Source organism: Pristis pectinata, chromosome 7, assembly GCF_009764475.1.
Source record: "Pristis pectinata isolate sPriPec2 chromosome 7, sPriPec2.1.pri, whole genome shotgun sequence".
NCBI lineage: Eukaryota > Metazoa > Chordata > Chondrichthyes > Rhinopristiformes > Pristidae > Pristis > Pristis pectinata.
This window is the reverse complement of record NC_067411.1, coordinates 66,616-86,377: the sequence shown is the minus strand read 5'-3', so window position 1 is coordinate 86,377 and position 19,762 is coordinate 66,616. Positions and strand designations below refer to the sequence as shown.

The window sequence follows — 19,762 nt, the reverse complement described above, 5'->3', positions numbered from 1 at the left end:
TTTTTCACCCAGAGAGTGGTTGGTGCATGGAATGCGCTGCCTGGGGTGGTGGTGGAGGCTGATACGTTGGCCAAGTTCAAGAGATTGTTAGATAAGCATATGGAGGAATTTAAGATAGAGGGATATGTGGGAGGAAGGGGTTAGTTTGTCTTAGGTGTGGTTTGAAGGGCGGCACAATATGGTGGGCCGAAGGGCCTATATTGTGCTGTATTATTCTTTGGTTCTCTAAAACATGCCTTTCAGTCCACAATGACAATGCCAACCATCATGCCTATCTATACTAATCTCTCTTGCCTGCGTTAATTCAATATCCCTCTGTGCCTTGTTCCTTTAAGTAACAATCAAGATGCCTCTTAATTATTGTTGCTGCCCCTGCGTCCACCACCTTCTATAGCAGTCACTTCCAAATACCCGTGACTCTTTGTGAAGAATTTACCCCTCAAATCTCCTTTTAACTTTCTCCCTCTCACCGTAACCCTACGCCCTCTAGTTTGAGACACCCCTACCATGGGAAATAGACACTGACTATCCACTCTATCTGTGCATCTCATAATTGGGCCTCATTGTAACAGTGCAGAAGGCCATGGACTAATTGGTCAGAGTGGAGGTGGAATGGAATATTAATGGGGCATAACTGGTTTGGATCAGGTAAGTTATGGAGTCCTGCAGTGTAGAACCAGGCCCTTTGGCCCACCTTGTCCATACTGATCTTTTTGCCCATCTATACTCATTCCATTTGCCTGCACTAGTTCCATTTTTTTCTCTACATTTCCGATCCATGTGTCCATCAAAAACTCTCTTAAATAATATAAGGTATCTTTATTAGTCACATGTACATCGAAACACAGTGAAATGCATCCTTTGCATAGAGTGTTCTGGCGGCAGCCCACAAGTGTCGCCACGCTTCTAGCGCCAACATAGCATGCCCACAACTTCCTAACTCTTACGTCTTTGGAATGTGGGAGGAAACCGGAGCCTGGGGGAAACCCACGCAGACACGGGAAGAATGTACAAACTCCTTACTGACAGTGGCTGGAATTGAACCCAGGTCGCTGGCACTGAAATAGCATTACGCTAACTGCTATACTACCGTGCCTGCCTGTGTTGTAATTGTATCTACCATTTCCTCTGGCATTTCATTCCATTTACCCACCACCCTCTATATGAAAAACTTGCCCCTCAGTTTCCTTTAAATTTTTCCCCTCTCACTTTAAACCTATGACCTTTAATTTTAGGCTTCCCTACCCTGGGGAAAAAGGCTACAACCGTTCACCCTATCTTTGCACCTCATAATTTCATATACCTCTATAAGATCACCCTTCAGTCTCCTATCCTGCTCCAATGAGAAAATTCCTGACCTGTTCAACCTCTCTCCTTAACTCAATTGTTCAAGTTCCAGCAACATCCTTGTAAATCTCCTTGGCACACTTTCTGGTTTAATGACATCTTTCCAATAGCAGGATGACCAAAACTGAACAGAATATTCCAAATGCAGTCTCGCCAGCATCTTGTGCAACTTCAACATAAAATCCCAACTTCTATACTCAGTGCACTGACTGATGAAGGCCAGCGTGCCAAAAGCCGCCTTCACCACCCTGTCTACCTACGATGCCACTTTCGGGGAACTATGTACTTGTACTCCGAGGTCCCTCTGTTCTGAAACACTTGTTGGGTTGGAGAATCAAGAACCAGAGGGCATAAGTTTAAGGTGAGAGGGGGAGATTTAATAGGAACCTGAGGGGCAACTTTTTCACTCAGAGGATGGTCAGTATATGGAATGAGGAAGTGGTTCAGGCAGGTACATGAAAAACAAAGGTACTTGACAGGTACATAGATAGGAAAGGCTTAGAGGGATTTGGGCCAAATGCAGGCGAATGGGACTTGCTCAGAGGAGAATCTTGGTTGGCATGGACCACTTGAGCTAAAGGGCAAGTTTTCGTGCTGTCTGACTCCTCTATAGCTCAAGCTCTCCAGTCCTGGCAACATCCTTGTGAACCTTTTCTGCACCCTTTCCAGCATAATGACATCCTTCTTGTAGCTGGGTGACCAGAACTGCACACGATATTCACCAAGTGTGGTCTCACCAATGCCTTGTACAGTTGTAACATGATATCTCAAGTGCCCTGATTGATGACGACAAGCATGCCAAGTGCAGCCTTCAACACCCTTTCTACCTGTGTCACCATTTTCAGGGAATGATGTACCTGTACCCCGAGGTCTTTCTGTTCTATAACACTCTACAGGGCCTTGCCAATTACTGTGCGAGTTCTGCCCCGGTTTAACTTATCAGAATGCAACACTTTGCACGTGTCCAAGTTAAATTTCATTTGCCATTCCTTGTCCCACTTTCCCACCATCTTTACTGTCCACTATACCACCAATTTTGATGTCATCTGCAAACTTAGTGACCATGCCAACTACATTCTCATCAAATTCATTGGGAACCTTACCCATATCCACAAACAGATTTTGCCAGATGGGCCATTGTCTTTCTTCGGTAAATTGGTTTATTATTGTCACATAGAACAGTATAGCCATTCGGTCCATGATGTTGTGCCAACATAAATAAACCTACTCCACGATCAATCTAACTTTTCCCTCCTAAACAGCCCATAACCCCCCCCCATTTTTCTTATATCCATGTGCCAATCCAAAAGTCTCTTTAAATGTTCCTATTGTATTAGCCAATACCACCAGCAGTGCATTCCAGGCACCCGACACTCTCTGTGTAGTTAAAAAAAACCTAAACTTTCCTCCACTCACAATAAAAGGATGTCCTCTGGTATTAGCCATTGCCGCCCTGGGAAAAAGGTGCTGGCTGTCCACTCTATCTATCCCTCTTATTATCTTATACACCTCTATCAAGTCGTCTCTCAACCTCCATTGCTCCAAAGATAAAAGCCCTAGCTTGCTCAACTTTTCTTCGTGGGACATGTTGGCTAATCCAGGCAGCATCTTGATAAATCTCCTCTGCACCCTCTCGAAAACTTCCACATCCTTCCTCTAATGAGATGACCAGAACTGAACATGGTTTTGTGGACCTGCAACATTACCTCACGGCTCTTGAATTCAGTCCCCCGACTAATGAAGGCCAGTACATCATACGCCTTCTTAACCACCCTATCGACTTGCATGGCAACTTTGAGGGATCTATTGGCTTAGACACCAAGATCCCTCTGTTCCTCTACACTTCTCAGAATCTTGCCATTAACCCTGTACTCTGCTTTCAAGTTCGATCTTCCAAAGTGCATCACTTCACGGTTTTCCAGATTGAACTCCATCTGCCACTTCTTCGCCAAAGTCTGCATATCCTGTTGAAACCCTCTACACTATCCACAACGCCTCCGACCTTCGTGTCATCTGCAAACTTACCAACCCATCCTTCCACTTTCTCATCCAAGTCATTTATAAAAATCACAAAGAGCAGGGGTCCCAGAACAGACCCCTGCGAATACCACAAGTCACTGACCTCCAGGCAGAAGACTGTCCATCTGCTACCTCCCTCTGCCTTCTGTGGGCAAGCCAATTCTGAATCCAAACAGCCAAGTCTCTGTGGATCCCATGCCTCATGACTTTATGGATGAACCAACAATGGGGAACCTTGTCAAATGCCTTATTAAAATCCATAACCACATCCATCACTCTACCTTCATCAATTTGTTTTGTCACCTCCTTGAGAAACTTAATTAGGCTCGTGAGGCACGAACTGCCCCTCACAAAGCTATGTTGAGTATCCTGTCCCTAAGAATCCTCTCCAATTGATGTAAGACTCACTGGTCTATAATTCCCAGGATTATCCCTATTAATTTTCTTCAACACATGTCCCGAGGTATAGTGAAAAACGTGTCTTGCATACCATCGATACAAATCAACTCATTACAACAGTGCATTGAGGTAGTACAAGGTAAATACAATAACAGGGTGCAGCATAAAGTGTTACAGTACAGAGAAAGTGCAGTGCAGATAGACAGTAATCTTTAATTATCATTTTGTTTTTTATCACCTTAAAATAGATTTGTATTTTCTCTGAATTATCTTTGCCAATGTTTTTTATACCCATTTTGCCCTTTCATAATTGCTGTCTTAGAACATAGAACAGTATGGCACAGAACAGGCCTTTCAGCCCACAATGTTCTGCCAACTTAGCTAATCCCTTCATAGCTAATGCCAATATCCCTCTATTTTACTCTCATTCATGTGCCCATCCAAGCCCCTCTTAAAAGCCCCCAATGAATTTGCCTCCACCACCCTATCAGGCAACGCATTCCAGGCATCCACCACACTCTGAGTAAAAAAAACATACCCTTCGCGTCTGTTCTGTACCTACCCCCCTCACCTTAAATGCATGCCCTCTGGTATTGGATTGCTCAATAATGGGAAAAAGGTATTGCTTGTCCACCCTATCTATGCCCCTCATAATTTTATACACTTCCAACAGATCCAGAGAAAAGAGCCCAAGTTTGTTCAGCCTCTCCTGATAGCACATGCCCTCTAATCAGGCAGCATCCCAGGAAACCACCTCTGCACTCTCTCTGAAGCCTCGACATTCTTCCTATAGTGAGGTGACCAGAATTGCACGCAATACTCCAAATGTGGCCTAACCAGAGTTCTATAGAGATGCATCATAACTTCTTGACTCTTAAACTCAATACCTTGATTAATAAGTGCAAGCATTCCATAAGCCGCCTTAACCACCCTCTCTACCTATGTAGCCACTTTCAATGAGTCATGGACTTGCACCCCAAGGTCATTCTGCTCTTCAACACTGTTAAGGGTCTTGCCCTTAAGAGTGTACTCTTTCTTGACATTAGTCCTACCAAGGTGCAACACCTCACATTTATCCGGGTTAAACTCCATCTGCCATTTCTCTGCCCATATCTGCAGCTGATCTATATCACGCTGTATCCATCGCCGGTCTTCTACACTATTCACAACTCCACCAATCTTGGTATCGTCTGCAAACTGACAAACCCATCCATCAACATACTCATTGAGGTCATTTATGTACATCACAAACAGCTGAGGTCCCAATACAGATCCTGCAGAACACTGCTACTCACAGGCCTCCAGCCCGAATAAGTTCCTTCAACCACCACACTCTGTCTTCTGTGGGCAAGCCAGTTCTGGATCCTCACAATCAATTCTTCACTGACCCCATGCATCCAAACTTTCTTGATGAACCGATTATGTGGGACCTTGTCAAATGCCTTACTGAAGTCCATGTAGATGACATATACAGCTCTACCTTCATCAATCTCCCTCGTCACCCTGTCAAAGAGCTCAGCCAGGTTAGCAAGACACAACCTGCCCCACACAAAGCCATGCTGGCTTTCCCTAATCAAGCCTTTGGATTCCAGATGCTCATATATCAAGAATTTTCCCCAGCAATTTCCCTGCAACTGACGTGAGACTCGCCAGTCTATAGTTCCCCGGAGTTTCCTTAGAACCATAGAACAATACAGCACAATACAGGCCCTTCAGCCCATCATGTTGTGCCGACATTTAAACCACACCTAAGATTATCGAACCCCTTCCTCCCACATATCCCCCTATTTTAAATTCCTCCATATGCTTGAACTTCTCTTGAACAATCTCTTGAACTTGACCGATGTACCTGCCTCCACCACTACCCCAGGCAGTGCATTCCATGCACCTACCGCTCTCTGGGTAAAAAACCTCCCTCTGATGTCTCTCATGAACTTCCCACCCAATACTTTAAAGCCATGCCCTCTTATATTGAGCGTTGGTGCCCTGGGAAAGAGGCACTGGCTGTCCACTCTATCTATTCCTCTTAATATTTTGTATAGCTCTATAATGTCTCCACTCATCCTCCGCCTCTTCAAAGAATAAAGCCCTAGCTCCCTTAGTCTCTCCTCATAATGCATACTCTCTAAACCAGGTAGCATCCTGGTAAATCTCCTCTGCACTCTTTCCAACGCTTCCACATCCTTCCTATAATGAGGCGACCAGAACTGGACACAGTACTCTAAGTGTGGTCTAACCAGAGTTTTGTAGAGCTGCATCATTACCTCGCAGGCTCAAGCTTGATACCACGACTTATGAAAGCTAACATCCCATAAGCTTTCTTAACTACCCTATCCACCTGTGAAGCAACTTTCAGTGATATGTGGATATGGACCCCCAGTTCCCTCTGCTTCTCCACACTACCCAGAATCCTGCCATTAACTTTGTACTCCACTTTGGAGTTTGTTCTTCCAAAGTGTACCACCTCACACTTCTCCGGATTGAACTCCATCTGCCACTTCTCAGTCCAGTTCTGCATCCTATCAATGTCCCTCTGCAATCTTCAACAGTCCTCAACACTATCCACGACACCACCAACCTTTGTGTCGTCTGCAGACTTGCTAACCCACCCTTCTACCCCCTCATCCAAGTCATTAATAAATATTACCTAGAGGTCCCGGAACCGATCCTTGTGGGACACCGCTAGTCACAGCTCTCCAATCTGAATGCACTCCCTCCACCACAACCCTCTGCTTTCTACAAGCAAGCCAATTCTGAATCCACACGGCCAAGCTTCCCTGAATCGCATGACCTCTGACCTTCTGAAGAAGCCTACCATGTGGAACCTTGTCAAATGCCTTACTAAAATACATGTAGACCACATCCACTGCACTACCCTCATCAATCTGCCTGGTCACCTCCTCAAAGAACACTGTCAGGCTTGTGAGACATGATCTTCCTTTCACAAAGCCATGCTGGCTGTCCCATATCAGACCATGATTCTGTAAATGCCCAGAGATCCTATCTGTAAGAATCCTTTCCAACAGCTTGCCCACCACAGACGTAAGGCTCACCGGTCTGTAATTCTCTGGACTATCCCTACTTCCTTTTTTGAATAAGGGGACAACATTTGCCACCCTCCAATCCTCCGGTACCATTCCCGTGGACAACGAGGACTCAAAGATCCTAGCCATCGGTTCAGCAATCTCCTCCCTCACCTTGCAGAGCAGCCTGGGGAATATTCCTTCAGGCCCTGGGGACTTATCTGTCCTGATATTTTCTAACAGCTCCAACACATCCTCTCTCTTGATATCAACATGCTCTTGAACATTAACCTTACCAACACTGTCCTCAGTGTCATCAAGGCCCCTCTCCTTGGTGAATACTGACGAGAAGTATTCATTGAGGACCTGACCCACTTCCACAGCTTCCAGGCACATCTTCCCACCTTTGTCTCTAATTGGTCCTACCTTTACGCTCATCATCCTTCTGCTCTTCACATAAGTGAAAAAAGCCTTGGGATTTTCCTTAACCCTACTCGCCAAGGCCTTTTCATGTCCCCTTCTTGCTCTCCTCAGCCCCTTCTTAAGTTCCTTCCTTGCTACCCTATATTCCTCATGAGCTCTATCTGATCCTTGCTGCCTACACTTTATGTATGCTGCATTCTTCTTCCTAACTAGTTGTTCCATCTCTCTTGTCATCCATGGTTCCTTCACCCTGCCATTCTTTCTCTGCCTCACCGGGACAAATTTATCCCTAACATTCTGCAAGAGATCCCTGAACAACGACCACATCTCCATAGTACATTTCCCTTCAAAAATGTCATCCCAGTTTACTCTCGCAAGTTCTCGCCTGAAAGCTTCATAATTTGCCCTTCCCCAATTAAATATCTTCCCGTCCTCTCTGCTATCCTTTTCCACCACAGTGCTAAAGGTTATGGAGTGGTGGTCACTGTCCCCAAGTGCTCACCCACTGAGAGATCTGTCACCTGACCCGGTTCATAACCTAATACTAGATCTAATATGGCATTCCCTCTAATCGGCCTGTCAACATACTGTGACAGGAATCAGTCCTGGACACACTTAATAAACTCTGCCCCGTCTAAACCTTGCTCCTTTCTTAAATAGAGGAACAACATTATCCACTCGCCAGTCCTCCAGGACCTCACCCATGGTCAAAGAGGACACAAAGATACTGGTCAAGGCCCCAGCAATTTCCTCTCTTGCCTCCGTCAGTAACCTGGGGTATATCCCATCAGGCCCCAGGGACTTATCCACCTTAATACTGTTTAGCAGACCTAACACCACCTCCTCCTTGAGCTCTAAATGCCCTAACATGTTTACACCCTCGGTTCCAATTTCTGCATCCTGCATGTCCCTTTCCTGGGTGAACACTGAAGAGAAATACTCATTCAGAGCTTCACCCACATCCTCTGCATCCAAACATAGATTCCCTTCTTTATCCTTCGGTGGTCCTACCCCTCCCTCGTTATCCTCTTATTCCTTACATGGGTATAGAATGCCTTTGGATTCTCCTTGATCCTACTTGCTGAGGACTTTCATGGCCCCTTCTGGCTTTCCTAATTCCTTTGTTGAGTTCATTTCTAGCTTCTTTATAGTCCTCACGTGCTCTGTCTGATCCTAACTTCCGAAGCTCTACATACTTGTCTTTTTTTCTTCTTGACTAAGTTCATCACTTCTCTGGACATCCAAGGTTCCCTTATTTTGCCATTCATGTCCTTCCTTCTAATCAGGACATACCTATCGTGTACCCTATGTATTTGATCCTTAAACACTTTCCACATGCTCAATGTGGACTTGCCAGCAAAAAGGGGTTCCCAGTTTACTCTACCTAGTTCCTGCCTTTATGCCTTATATCCCCATCACCAGCTGTGTAAAGCTCTCGAAGTCTTACATAAATGTTTTATTGGCTAATCCTACCCCCTATGAATTTTGTTATCCAGTGGCTCCAGATTTTCCAGTCCCACCCTTTTTTTGTGGCAACATGTTTATGCTGAACCCCCCAAATGATCTCTTTTAATGCTCACTGTTGCTTTTTGACTGATTTACCTTGCAGTATCTGTTTCCGGTCTACTTTCTTTTAATTTCTTAATTTTTTTTTAGAATTTATCACAAAACCTAATTTCCCACGGTAGTTTTAACTGAATGACTTGGTCGGCCATTTAAGAGGTAATTACAGTCAATAACATTGTTGTGTCTGGAGTCACATACATGCCAAACCGCACAAGGATGATAGATTTCCTGCCCCGAGGGACTGAAGTGAACTAGATGGGTATTAAACAACAATCTTATTTTATTGGTGACTAGTTATTTGAATTTTCATATCAGAAACTGAATTATGGGCTTGCCCACAGAAGACAGAGGGTGGTGATTGAAGGGACTTATTTGGGCTGGAGGCTTGGGAGTAGTGGTGTTCAGCAGGGATCTGTACTGCTGTTAGTGATGTACATAAGTGACCTGGATGAGTATGTAGTTGGGTGGGTTAGTAAGTTTGCAGATGATACCAAGATTGGTGGAGTTGTGAATAGTGCAGAAGACTGGCAACAGATACAGCGTGATATAGATCAGCTGCAGATGTGGGCAGAGAAATGGCAGATGGAGTTTAACCTGGGTAAATGTGAGGTGTTGCACCTTGGTTGAACTAATGTCAAGAGGCAGTACACTCTTAAGGGCAAGACCCTTAACAATGTTGAAGAGCAGAGAGACCTCGGGGTACAAGTCCATGGCTCATTATAAATGGCTACACAGGTAGATAGGGTGGTTAAGAAGGCTTATGGAATACTTGCTTTCATAAATCGAGGTATTGAGTATTGGAGTCAAGAAGTTATGATGCATCTCTATAGAACTCTGGTTAGGCTGCATTTAGAGTATTGCATGCAATTCTAGTCACTTCACTATAGGATGTCGAGGCTTTAGGGTGCAGAGGAGGTTTACTGGGATGCTGCCTGGATAAGAGGGCATGTGCTCTCAGGAGAGGCTGGACAAACTTGGGCTCTTTTCTCTGGAGCAGTGGAGGCTGAGGGGTGATCTGTTGGAGGTGTATAAAGTTATGAGGGGCATAGATAGGGTGGACAAGAAACTCCTTTTCCCCATTATTGAGCGATCCAATACTAGAGGGCATGCATTTAAGGTGAGAGGGGTTAGGTTCAGAACAGACGTGAGGGGTACTTTTTTTTACTGAGAGTGTGTTGGATGCCTGGAATGCGTTGCCTCATAGGGTGGTGGAGGCAAATTCAATGGGGGCTTTTAAGAGGAGCTTGGATGGGCACATGAATGAGAGGAAAATGGAGGGATATGGGCATTCTGTAGGTAGGAGGGATTGTGGGCCGAAGGGCCTGTTCTATGCAGTACTGTTCTCAGTTGTATGAAATTCAACAGCTGCTTTGGCATGATTTAAACTCAGCCTCTAGCTGACAGTTATTAATTTAACTGCTGTGCCACCTCTGCAACTTCATTGTGGAGGTAGACTCCATTGACTCTGCGCTTTGCATTGTACAGGAACTCCAGGAGCAGTTGAAATCAACGCCTTTTCGGGACTTGGTTATCCGGGGGAAGGAGTTGTGTGGGGCACTCATCACCTCACTTATAAACAGATACATAGGAGACAACGCCTCGGTCGATGCCATCAGTAAACACCTGAGAGAAACTTGCCCCTTGCTGTACAGCAGTGATGATGCACTTTGTTCCAAGGTATGATGGTGGGTTCCAGGTTATGAGGACCATGCCTGAAAAATTAGTTTTTGGGGTCAGGGAGTTGGGGCTTATGAGGTTAGGAATACTCGGGTGTCAGAGTAAAGGTACTGTACACAATGGTTCATTTCATCTCACTGAGTATCATGTTCTTTCCACAAATTAGGTTTTTATGTTGTCCCAAGAAAGACTAATTCAAAGGCAGAATATTACAGATGACTCTGATGTGTTGGAATTGAAGAAACGGGAGGCATAGTGACATGAGTTGTTAATGACCCTCTTCCAACTCTCAGTCGAACCATTGACATTGTCATGGAGGGATATGCATGGAAATAGGCAAGAATGGTGCCAAATTAAACTAATCCCTTCTGCCTGTACGTGATCCATATCCCTCCATTGCCTGCATATTCATGTGTCTATCTAACAGCCCCTTAAATGCCATTATCGTATCTGCTTCCATCACTAACCCCAGCAGTGCCTTCCAGGCACCTACCACTTAAAAATTTAAAAAATTGCATCCCCTATAAACTTTCCCCCTCTCAACTTAAAACTATGTCCTCTTGTATTTGACATTGCTACCCTGGAAAAAAGGTTCAGGCTGCCTATCCTATCTATTGCCTCTCATAATTTTATAAACTCCTATCAGGTCTCCCCTCAGCCAACGACACTTAAGAGAATACAAACCAAGTTTGTCCAATGTCTCTTAATAGTTTATACTCTCTAATCCAGGCAGCATCCTGGTAAACCTCTTCTGTACCCTCTCCGAAGCCTTCACGTCATTCCTGTGATGGGGCAACCTGAACTGCGCACAATACTCCCAAGTGTGGCCTCACCAAAGTTTTATACTGCTGCAGTGTGACTTCCTTACTCTTATACTTGATGCTCAAACATGCCATATGCCTTCTTTACCACCCTATCTATGTACATGTGGCCACTTTCAGGGAGCTGTGAATTTGGACCCCAGGATCCCTCTGTATATCAATGTTGTGAAGGGTCCTGCCATTAACTGTATACTTTCCCTTTATATTTGACCTCCCAAAGTGCAACACCTTACAGTTGGCCAGATTAAACTCAAATGTCATTTCTCCACCCATAACTGTAACTGATCTATATCCTGCTGTATCCTTTGATGACCTTCTTCACTGTCTGCAACTCCACCAATTTTTGTATTGTCTGCAGACTTAGTAATCTGTCTACCGACATTTTCGTCCAAGTCATTTTTAGATATGTATCACAAACAGCAGAGGTCCCGGCACTGATCCCTGCAGAACACCACTGGTCACAGACCTCCAGCCAGAATAACACCCTTCCTCCACCACCCTCTGTCTTCTATGGGCAAGCCAGTTCTGAATCCAAACTACCACTTAACCATGGTTCCTGTGCATCTTAATCTTCCTGATCAACTTGCCATGAGGGACCTTGTCAATGGCCTAATTCTCCCCACATTCTTATCAACTACCCCTGATTCTACTACTGACCTTAATACTACAGGCAATTTACAGTGTCCAATTAACCTGCCAGTCTGCACATCTTTGGGATGTGGGATAAACCCAGAGGAACCCCAGGTGGTCACAGAAAAGAAGTGCAAACTCCACATGGACAGAACTGGAGGCAGGGATCGAACATGGATTGCCAGAGCTACGAGGCAGTGGCTCCACCAGCTGCGCTGCTCCTCCGCCCACAACAGAAGCTCTTTCCTCGTGTCAAAACTGGTAACACCTTATTCTCCTTCACACCGTGAACCACAGCAGATTCTCCCCGTACTCTCGGCCTGACCATTGATGGACTCTGTGCACCCTCACAGCACAACCATTAACAATGATGTTTCTTTTCGTCGTAGTGCTGAATAGTCAGGCTCTTGTGTTGAGACAGTGACCCTTCATTCCAGACCCCAGCCTGGGAAAACATTATCCCTATATCCTCAACACTGGTGCCCCGCAAGGCTGTGTCCTCAGCCCCATACTTTATTCCCTATACACTCACGACTGTGTGGCCAGATTCTACACTAACCCCATCTACAAGTTCACAGATGGCACCACCATGGTAGACCAGATCTCAAACGACGAGGGAGAGTACAGGAAGGAGATAGAGAGCCTAGCATCATGGTGTCATGACAAGAACCTTTCCCTCAGTGTCAGCAAAATGAAGGAGCTGGTCATTGAGTTCAGAAAGCAAAGCGGAGCATATGCCCGTGTATGTATCAGTGGTGCTAAAGTGGAGCTGATGGAGAGCTTCAAATTCTAAGATGTAAACATCACCCGTAACTTGTCCTGGTCCAACCACGTAGAAGCCATGGCCAAGAAAGTACACCGGTGCCTCTACTTTCTCAGAAGGCTAGGGAAATTTGGCATGTCCTCAATGACCCTCACCAATTGTTACAGGTTCACCATAGAACACATCTTATCTGGATGCATCACAGCTTGGTGTGGCAACTGCTCTGTCCAAGACTGCAAGACATTGCAGAGAGTTGTGAACACAGCCCAGTCCACACGCAAACCAGCCTCCCCTCCATTGACTCTGCCTACACTTCCCACTGCCTTGGGAAAGCAGCTAGCACAATCAGCTCCCCTCCCCACCCACCCACCCCCCCACCACCACCACCTTAGGGCAGAGGACACAGAAGCTTGAAAACGCCCACCACCAAGCTCAAGGACAGCTTCTATCCCGCTGTTATAAGTCTCTTGAATTGTCCTCTTATACAAGAAAGATGAACTCTCGATCACTCAGTCAATTCCATCATGGCCTTTGCACTTTATTTCTCTACCTGCACTGCACGTTCTCTGTAACTGTACTATATTCTGCATTCTGTTATTGCTTTTCCCTTTGTACTCCCTTGATATACTGATATTTGGAATGATCTGTCTGGATAGCATGCAAAGAAGTTTTTCACGTTATCTCAGTGACAATAAACCAAACTAAACCCTTTCAAGATCTGAAAGAATTTTACATATTTCAATGACATTACTTCTTGTTCTTCTACACTCCAGAGAATTTAGGCCCCATCTGCAGAAATTCTTCTAGAACATGACCTCTGTCCCCTCTCCACGTGACAATCATCAGAATCAATTTGATGAACTTTCACTGGAATCTGTCTCTTGCAAATATATCCCACCTTCGCTAGGGAGACCAGAATTGTGGACGGTATTTGAGGTGTGGTCTTGCCAGGTCCATGTAATTGGAGCAAGGTGTCCTGAATGTTATACATAAACATTCTCAACAATTAAGGCTATTTTTGCCTTCCTCATTGCTTGCTGTACCTGAATATTAACTTGAATTAATTTTTGTACAAAGATCCTTTAAAACTTCATCAATTTCCCAACATTTAAAGAGGTTTTTCCACTTTTTCTGCAAAGTGGATGGCTATTTTTTTTCTACATTTTGTTCTCCCTGCCATGGCAAATCTTAGCAAATACATCTTTAAATCCTTTCAGTCCCATTAATTTGTCCAATAACTTTTTCTAACTCATACTAGGCAAATGAGTTGCTGCAGAGCGCACGGCAGATCCAGAATAAGGTGGAGAAGGAGAAGGCCTTGAAAGAGTCTTTGCGGCTATATCGGGAAATTGGGCACCAGGTTGACCTTCCCAGTGTGTGTGCACAGTTTAGACAAGGTGAGAGCGATGGGGAGGCGGACCGCAAAGCCTACTGAGGGCATCAAAGAACTGTTGCATTTGAGACTGGTTAATGATTCTGTTTGATTCTGTCTCTGCAGTGCGTTGTTATGAGGCTGTGGCTGAATTGTGCCTTAGTGCTGCTGAAAAGAAAGATCCACAGGGACTAGGGCTTCATTATTACAAGAATGGAGAGCCAGAGGAAGATACTGTGGGACAGCAAGCCTTCCAGGAGAGGTTTGTAGTCCCGTTTAATCGTGGTCGTATGTGAATATTTAATCTGAATATCAGACAGTGACGACACCTTGCTGATCAGGAACTGGCCCATGCCCTGTCCAGGCTGTAAAGTACAGCTGAGGACAAAAGGAGATCTAATTGAAGTTTATAAAAATATGAGACGCATAGATGGGGTGGGCAGTCAGAATCTATTTCCCAGGGTAGAAATGTCAAATACTAGAGGACATGCGTGTAAGTTGAGAGGGGGGAAGTTTAAAGTCGTTTTCGAGGTAAGTTTTTTGTATTCAATGAGTGGTATGTGCCTGAAATGCACTACCAGGGAAAGTGGTGGAAGCAGATATGACAGTAACTTTAAGAAGCATTTGGACAGATACTTGAACAGACAGGGAAAATAGGGATACTGACCAGGTAAGATTTTTCTTGTTTTTGCCTTTCCTTGGTTCCACTTGTTCTTAAAGGGGGCAGCAATGGCAATCGTGGAGTGGTATTTGGGAAATCAGGGAGCATTCAGGTGTCCGTGGTGACTGTCTGCAGGGAGTGCGTTCAACTGCAGCTCCTATCAGACTGCATGGATCAGTTGGAGCGGCAGTTGGACTCACTGAGGAACATACAGAAGGCAAAGAGTGTTACAGACAGGAATTTCAGGGAAGTGGTCACACCACAGGTTCAGTCAGAAAGATGGGTGACCATCAGGAGGGGAAGGCAGGTAGTGCAGGATTTTCCAATGGCTGTTCACCTCTCAAATATATGCCACTTTATATACTGTTGGGGTGGCGGGAAGTAGCCAAGAGGGTAGGTGAGGATTGGCAGTGAACATTGTCTATATGGACTTGAGCAAGACCTTTGACAAGGTCCCACATGGCAGGCTGGACTATAAGATTAGATCACATGGGATCCAGGAAGAGGTAGGTAGTTGGATTGATAATTGGATCAATGGTAGAGAGCAGAGAGTGATAATTGAAGGTCGTTTCTCAGATTGGAGGCCTGTGACTAGTGCTATGCCACAGGGGTCAGTGCTAAGACCTTGATTGTTTGTTGTTTATCAAAACGATTTGGATGAGAATGTACAAGGCATGGTTAGTGAGTTTGCAGATGATATTAAAATAGGCGATATTGTAGACAGTGAAGAAGGTGATCAAAAACTACAGGGGGATCTTAAACAGCTAGGTACGTGGGCCGAGGATTGGCAAGTGGCTTTCAATTCAACAATGTGTATGGTTTTGGCCACTGGAAAGCGTTCAAAGATGATTTACGAGGATGTTACCAGGACTCGAGGGCCTGAGTTACAGGGAGCGGTTGGGCAGGCTGGGGCTTTATTCCCTGGAATGTAGGAGATTGGGAGTGACCTTATGGAGGTGTATAAAATCATGAGGAGTATAGATAGAGTGAATACACTTTCTTTTCCCAGGGAAGGGGACGCATCCAGGAGGCTTTCTGGACACAGTATGTAGATAATCCAACCAGGGAAGGGGCCATACCAGACCTCAAAATAAGCCTGGCCAGGTGACCAGTGTTTCAGTGGAAGAGCATTTTGGGAATGGTTTTTAGAAGTTTTTAGATAGTTATGGATGTGAAGTGGACCACGGGGTGGGGGGAAGGACCGTGCAGAGAGTGCCAAATTGGGGAAAGGATAATTATGATGGAATTAGGCAGGAGCCAGGGAGAGGGGAATGGGGGTGGCTGTTTTTGGATAAGTCGACATCTGATATGTGGCAGTAATTTAAAGGCCAGCTGGTCAGAATTCAGGACCAACATGTTCCTGAGAGGAAGAAAGACAAAGATGGCAAGGTTCAGGAACCTTGGATGTTAAGAGATGTTGCAAATTTTGTTGAAAAGGAAGCACATGTAAGGTTTAGGAGGCTGAAATTGGACAGGGACTTTGAGGAAGCAAGAGAGAACTTAAACAGGGAATCAGAAGGACTAAAAGGGGCGAGTGGATAAAAGAAACTCCTAAGGCATTTTCTACTTGCATTAAAAACAAGCGGGTAACTCAGGAGAGGGTAGGACCACACAAGGACAAAGGAAGAAATATGTGCCTAGAGCCAGAGGATGTGGGCGAGGTACTAAATGAATACATTGCATCAGTATTCACCAGGGAGAAGGACACGGAGGATAGTGAGAAAAGAGAGGGGTATGCTGATATTCTAGGGCCTGTTCATGTACTCTACTGTTCAATGTTCTGCTTGTGTTCTTCAGGGTGAGTTGTTACAAGTGCATCTCAGACACACTGCAGGAGTTGGTAAACCAAAGCAAAGCAGCTCCACAGTCCCCTAGTGTTCCCAAACTACCTGGACCTCCAGTTCTCTCATCTGACCCCAATATGCTGAGTAATGAGGAGGCAACGCAGCATGTGAGTATCTGTTTTGAGTGGCTAGAACATCTGCTTGGTGTGGAAGTATCACACAATTTAATAAATTACCAAGATATTAAGGGCAACTGATGAGGTTGTGAAAATATTTTTGCTGTTTGGGGAATCCAGGGCAAAGTGTAAAAATTAGACCCAGGTCTTTCAAGAGTGAGGTTGAGAAACAGTCCCAAATGCATATTTCTAACCTCCTCCAATGGCAGTTGACACAAGGCCAGCTGTTAATTTTATGTCTAGAATTAATGGATTTTTATTAACCAAAGTGTCTGAAGGGGAAAGATCCAGCCTTTCCCAATAACTCGAACTCTCCAGTCGCGGTAACATCCTCATGAATGTGGACTCTCTTCAAGACATCACTATCAACTTCCCTGAGTTCCCTGGCATCCATGTCTTTCTCCACGGTAAATACAGATGAGAATTTTCTATTTATGACCTCACCCATTGCTTGTGGCTCCACACATAGATGATCTTGTTGATCGTTAAAGAGCCCTATTCTCTCCCTAATTACTCTTTTGCCCTAAATATACTTGCAGAATCACTTTGGCAGATAATATCTCCCACAGCAATCTCATGTCCTCTTTTTGCCCTCCTGCTTTCCTTCACAAGTGTACTCCTACATTCTCTTGTGAGGGCTGGCAGATTAATGTTCCAGGTACAGGTGTTGTACTCGAGATTCACTTGATCCCAGTGTGATGAATAGATATGAGGAGAGAATTGCAGTTGTGTTGATGTGGAGTGGAAAGAATCATAGAACAGTACAGCACAATACAGGCCCTTTGGCCCACAATGTTGTGCCAACCTTTAAACCTCGCTTAAGACAATCTGACCACTTCCTCCCACATATCCCTCTATTTTAGATTCCTCCATATGCTTATCTAGCAATCTCTTGAATTTCACCAATGTAACTGCCTCCACCACCACCCCAGGCAGCACATTCCATGCCCCAGCCACACTCTGGATAAAAAACCTTCCTCTGATATCTCCCTTGAACTTCCCACCCATTACTTTAAAGCCATGCCCTCCTGTATAGAGCATTGGTGCCCTGGGAAAGAGGCGCTGGCTGTCTACTCTATCTATTCCTCTTAATATTTTGTGCACCTCTGTCATGTCTCCTCTCATCCTCCTCTCCAAAGAGTAAAGCCCTAGCTCCCTTAGTCTCTCCTCAGAATGCATACTCTTAAACCGGGCAGCATCCTGGTAAATCTCCTCTGCACCCTTTCCAATGCTTCCACATCCTTCCTATAATGAGGCGAACAGAACTGGACACAGTACTCTAAGTGTGGTCTAACCAGAGTTTTGGAGAGCTGCATCATTACCTCGTGGCTCTTTAAACTCAATCCCACGATTTATGAATGCTAACATCCCATAAGCTTTCTGAACTACCCTATCCACCTGTGAGGCAACTTTCAGGGATCTGTGGATATGAACCCCCAGATCCCTCTGCTCCTCCACACGCTTTGTCCTTCCAAAGCGTACCACCTCACACTTCTCCAGATTGAACTCCATCTGCCACTTCTCAGCCCAGCTCTGCATCCTATCAATGTCCCTCTGCAATCTTTGACAATCCTTCACACTATCCACAACACCACCAACCTTTGTGTCATCTGCAAACTTGCCAATCCATCCTTCTACCCCCTCATCCAAGTCATTAATAAAAATCACGAAAAGTAGAGGTCCCAGAACCGATCCTTGTGGGACACCGCTAGTCACAGCCCTCCAATCTGAATGCACTCCCTCCACCACAACCCTCTGCTTTCTACCGGCAAGCCAATTCTGAATCCACATGGCCAAGCTTCCCTGGATCGCATGCCCTCTGACCTTCTGAAGAAGTCTACCATGTGCAACCTTGTCAAATGCCTTAATAAAATCCACGTAGACTACATCTACTGCACTACCCTCATCAATCTTCATGGTCACCTCCTCAAAGAACCCTATCAAGCTTGTGAGACATGATCTGCCCTTCACAAAGCATTGCTGGCTGTCCCAGATCAGACCATGTTTCTCTAAATGCCCAGAGATCCTATCTCTAAGAATCCTTTGCAACAGCTTGCCCACCACAGACATAAGGCTCACTGGTCTATAATTCCCTGGACTATCCCTACTACCTTTTTTGAATAAGGGGACAATATTTGCTGCCCTCCAATCCTCTGGTGCCATTCCTGTGGACAACGAGGACTCAAAGGTCCTAGCCAACAGTTCAACAATCTCCTCCCTCGCCTTGCGGAGTAGCCTGGGGAATATTCCGTCAGGCCCCAGGGACTTATCTGTCCTAATATTTTCTAACAGCTCCAACCCATCCTCTCTCTTGATATCAACATGCTCTTGAACATTAACCTTACCAACACTGTCCTCAGTGTCATCAAGGCCCCTCTCCTTGGTGAATACTGATGAGAAGTATTCATTGAGGACCTGACCCACTTCCACAGCTTCCAGGCACATCTTCCCACTTTTGTCTCTAATCAGTCCTACCTTTACTCTCGTCATCCTTCTGCTCTTCACATAAGTGAAAAAAGCCTTGGGATTTTCCCTAACCCTACTCGCCAAGGCCTTTTCATGCCCCCTTCTTGCTCTCGTCAGCCCCTTCTTAAGTTCCTTCCTTGCTACCCTATATTCTTCATGAACCCTATCTGATCCTTGCTGCCGACACCTTATGTATGCTGCCTTCTTCCTCCTAACTGGATGTTCCACTTCTCTTGTCACCAGTGGTTCTTTCACCCTGCCATTCTTTCTCTGCCTCACCAGGACAAATTTATCCCTAACATCCTGCAAGATATCCTGAACAATGACCACATCTCCATAGTACATTTCCCTTCAAAAGTGTCATCCCAATTCACACTTGCAAGTTCTAGCCTTGTCGCCTCATAATTTGCCCTTCCCCAATTAAATATCTTCCTGTCCTCTTTGCTCCTGTCCTTGTCCATGACGATGCTAAAGGTTAGGTAGCGGTGGTCACTGTCCCCCAAATGCTCACCCACTGATAGATCTGTCACCTGACCCGGTTCATTACCTAATACTAGATCTAATATGGCATTCCCTCTCATCGGCCTGTCAACATACAGTGACAGGAATCTGTCCTGGACACACTTAACAAACTC

General features: G+C 45.2%; 1 protein-coding gene across 1 annotated transcript in view; it reads left to right on the top strand.

Annotated features, from left to right (window-relative positions):
• The window catches only part of nup155 (nucleoporin 155), a 150,398-nt gene that overhangs the window by 107,392 nt on the left and 23,244 nt on the right, over nucleotides 1-19,762 (top strand). Inside the window, exons 23-26 of the mRNA XM_052020337.1 lie at nucleotides 10,263-10,454; nucleotides 13,927-14,065; nucleotides 14,167-14,302; nucleotides 16,499-16,652. Coding sequence (XP_051876297.1) covers nucleotides 10,263-10,454; nucleotides 13,927-14,065; nucleotides 14,167-14,302; nucleotides 16,499-16,652 — 621 coding nt within the window. The remainder of the gene's footprint in view (nucleotides 1-10,262; nucleotides 10,455-13,926; nucleotides 14,066-14,166; nucleotides 14,303-16,498; nucleotides 16,653-19,762) is intronic.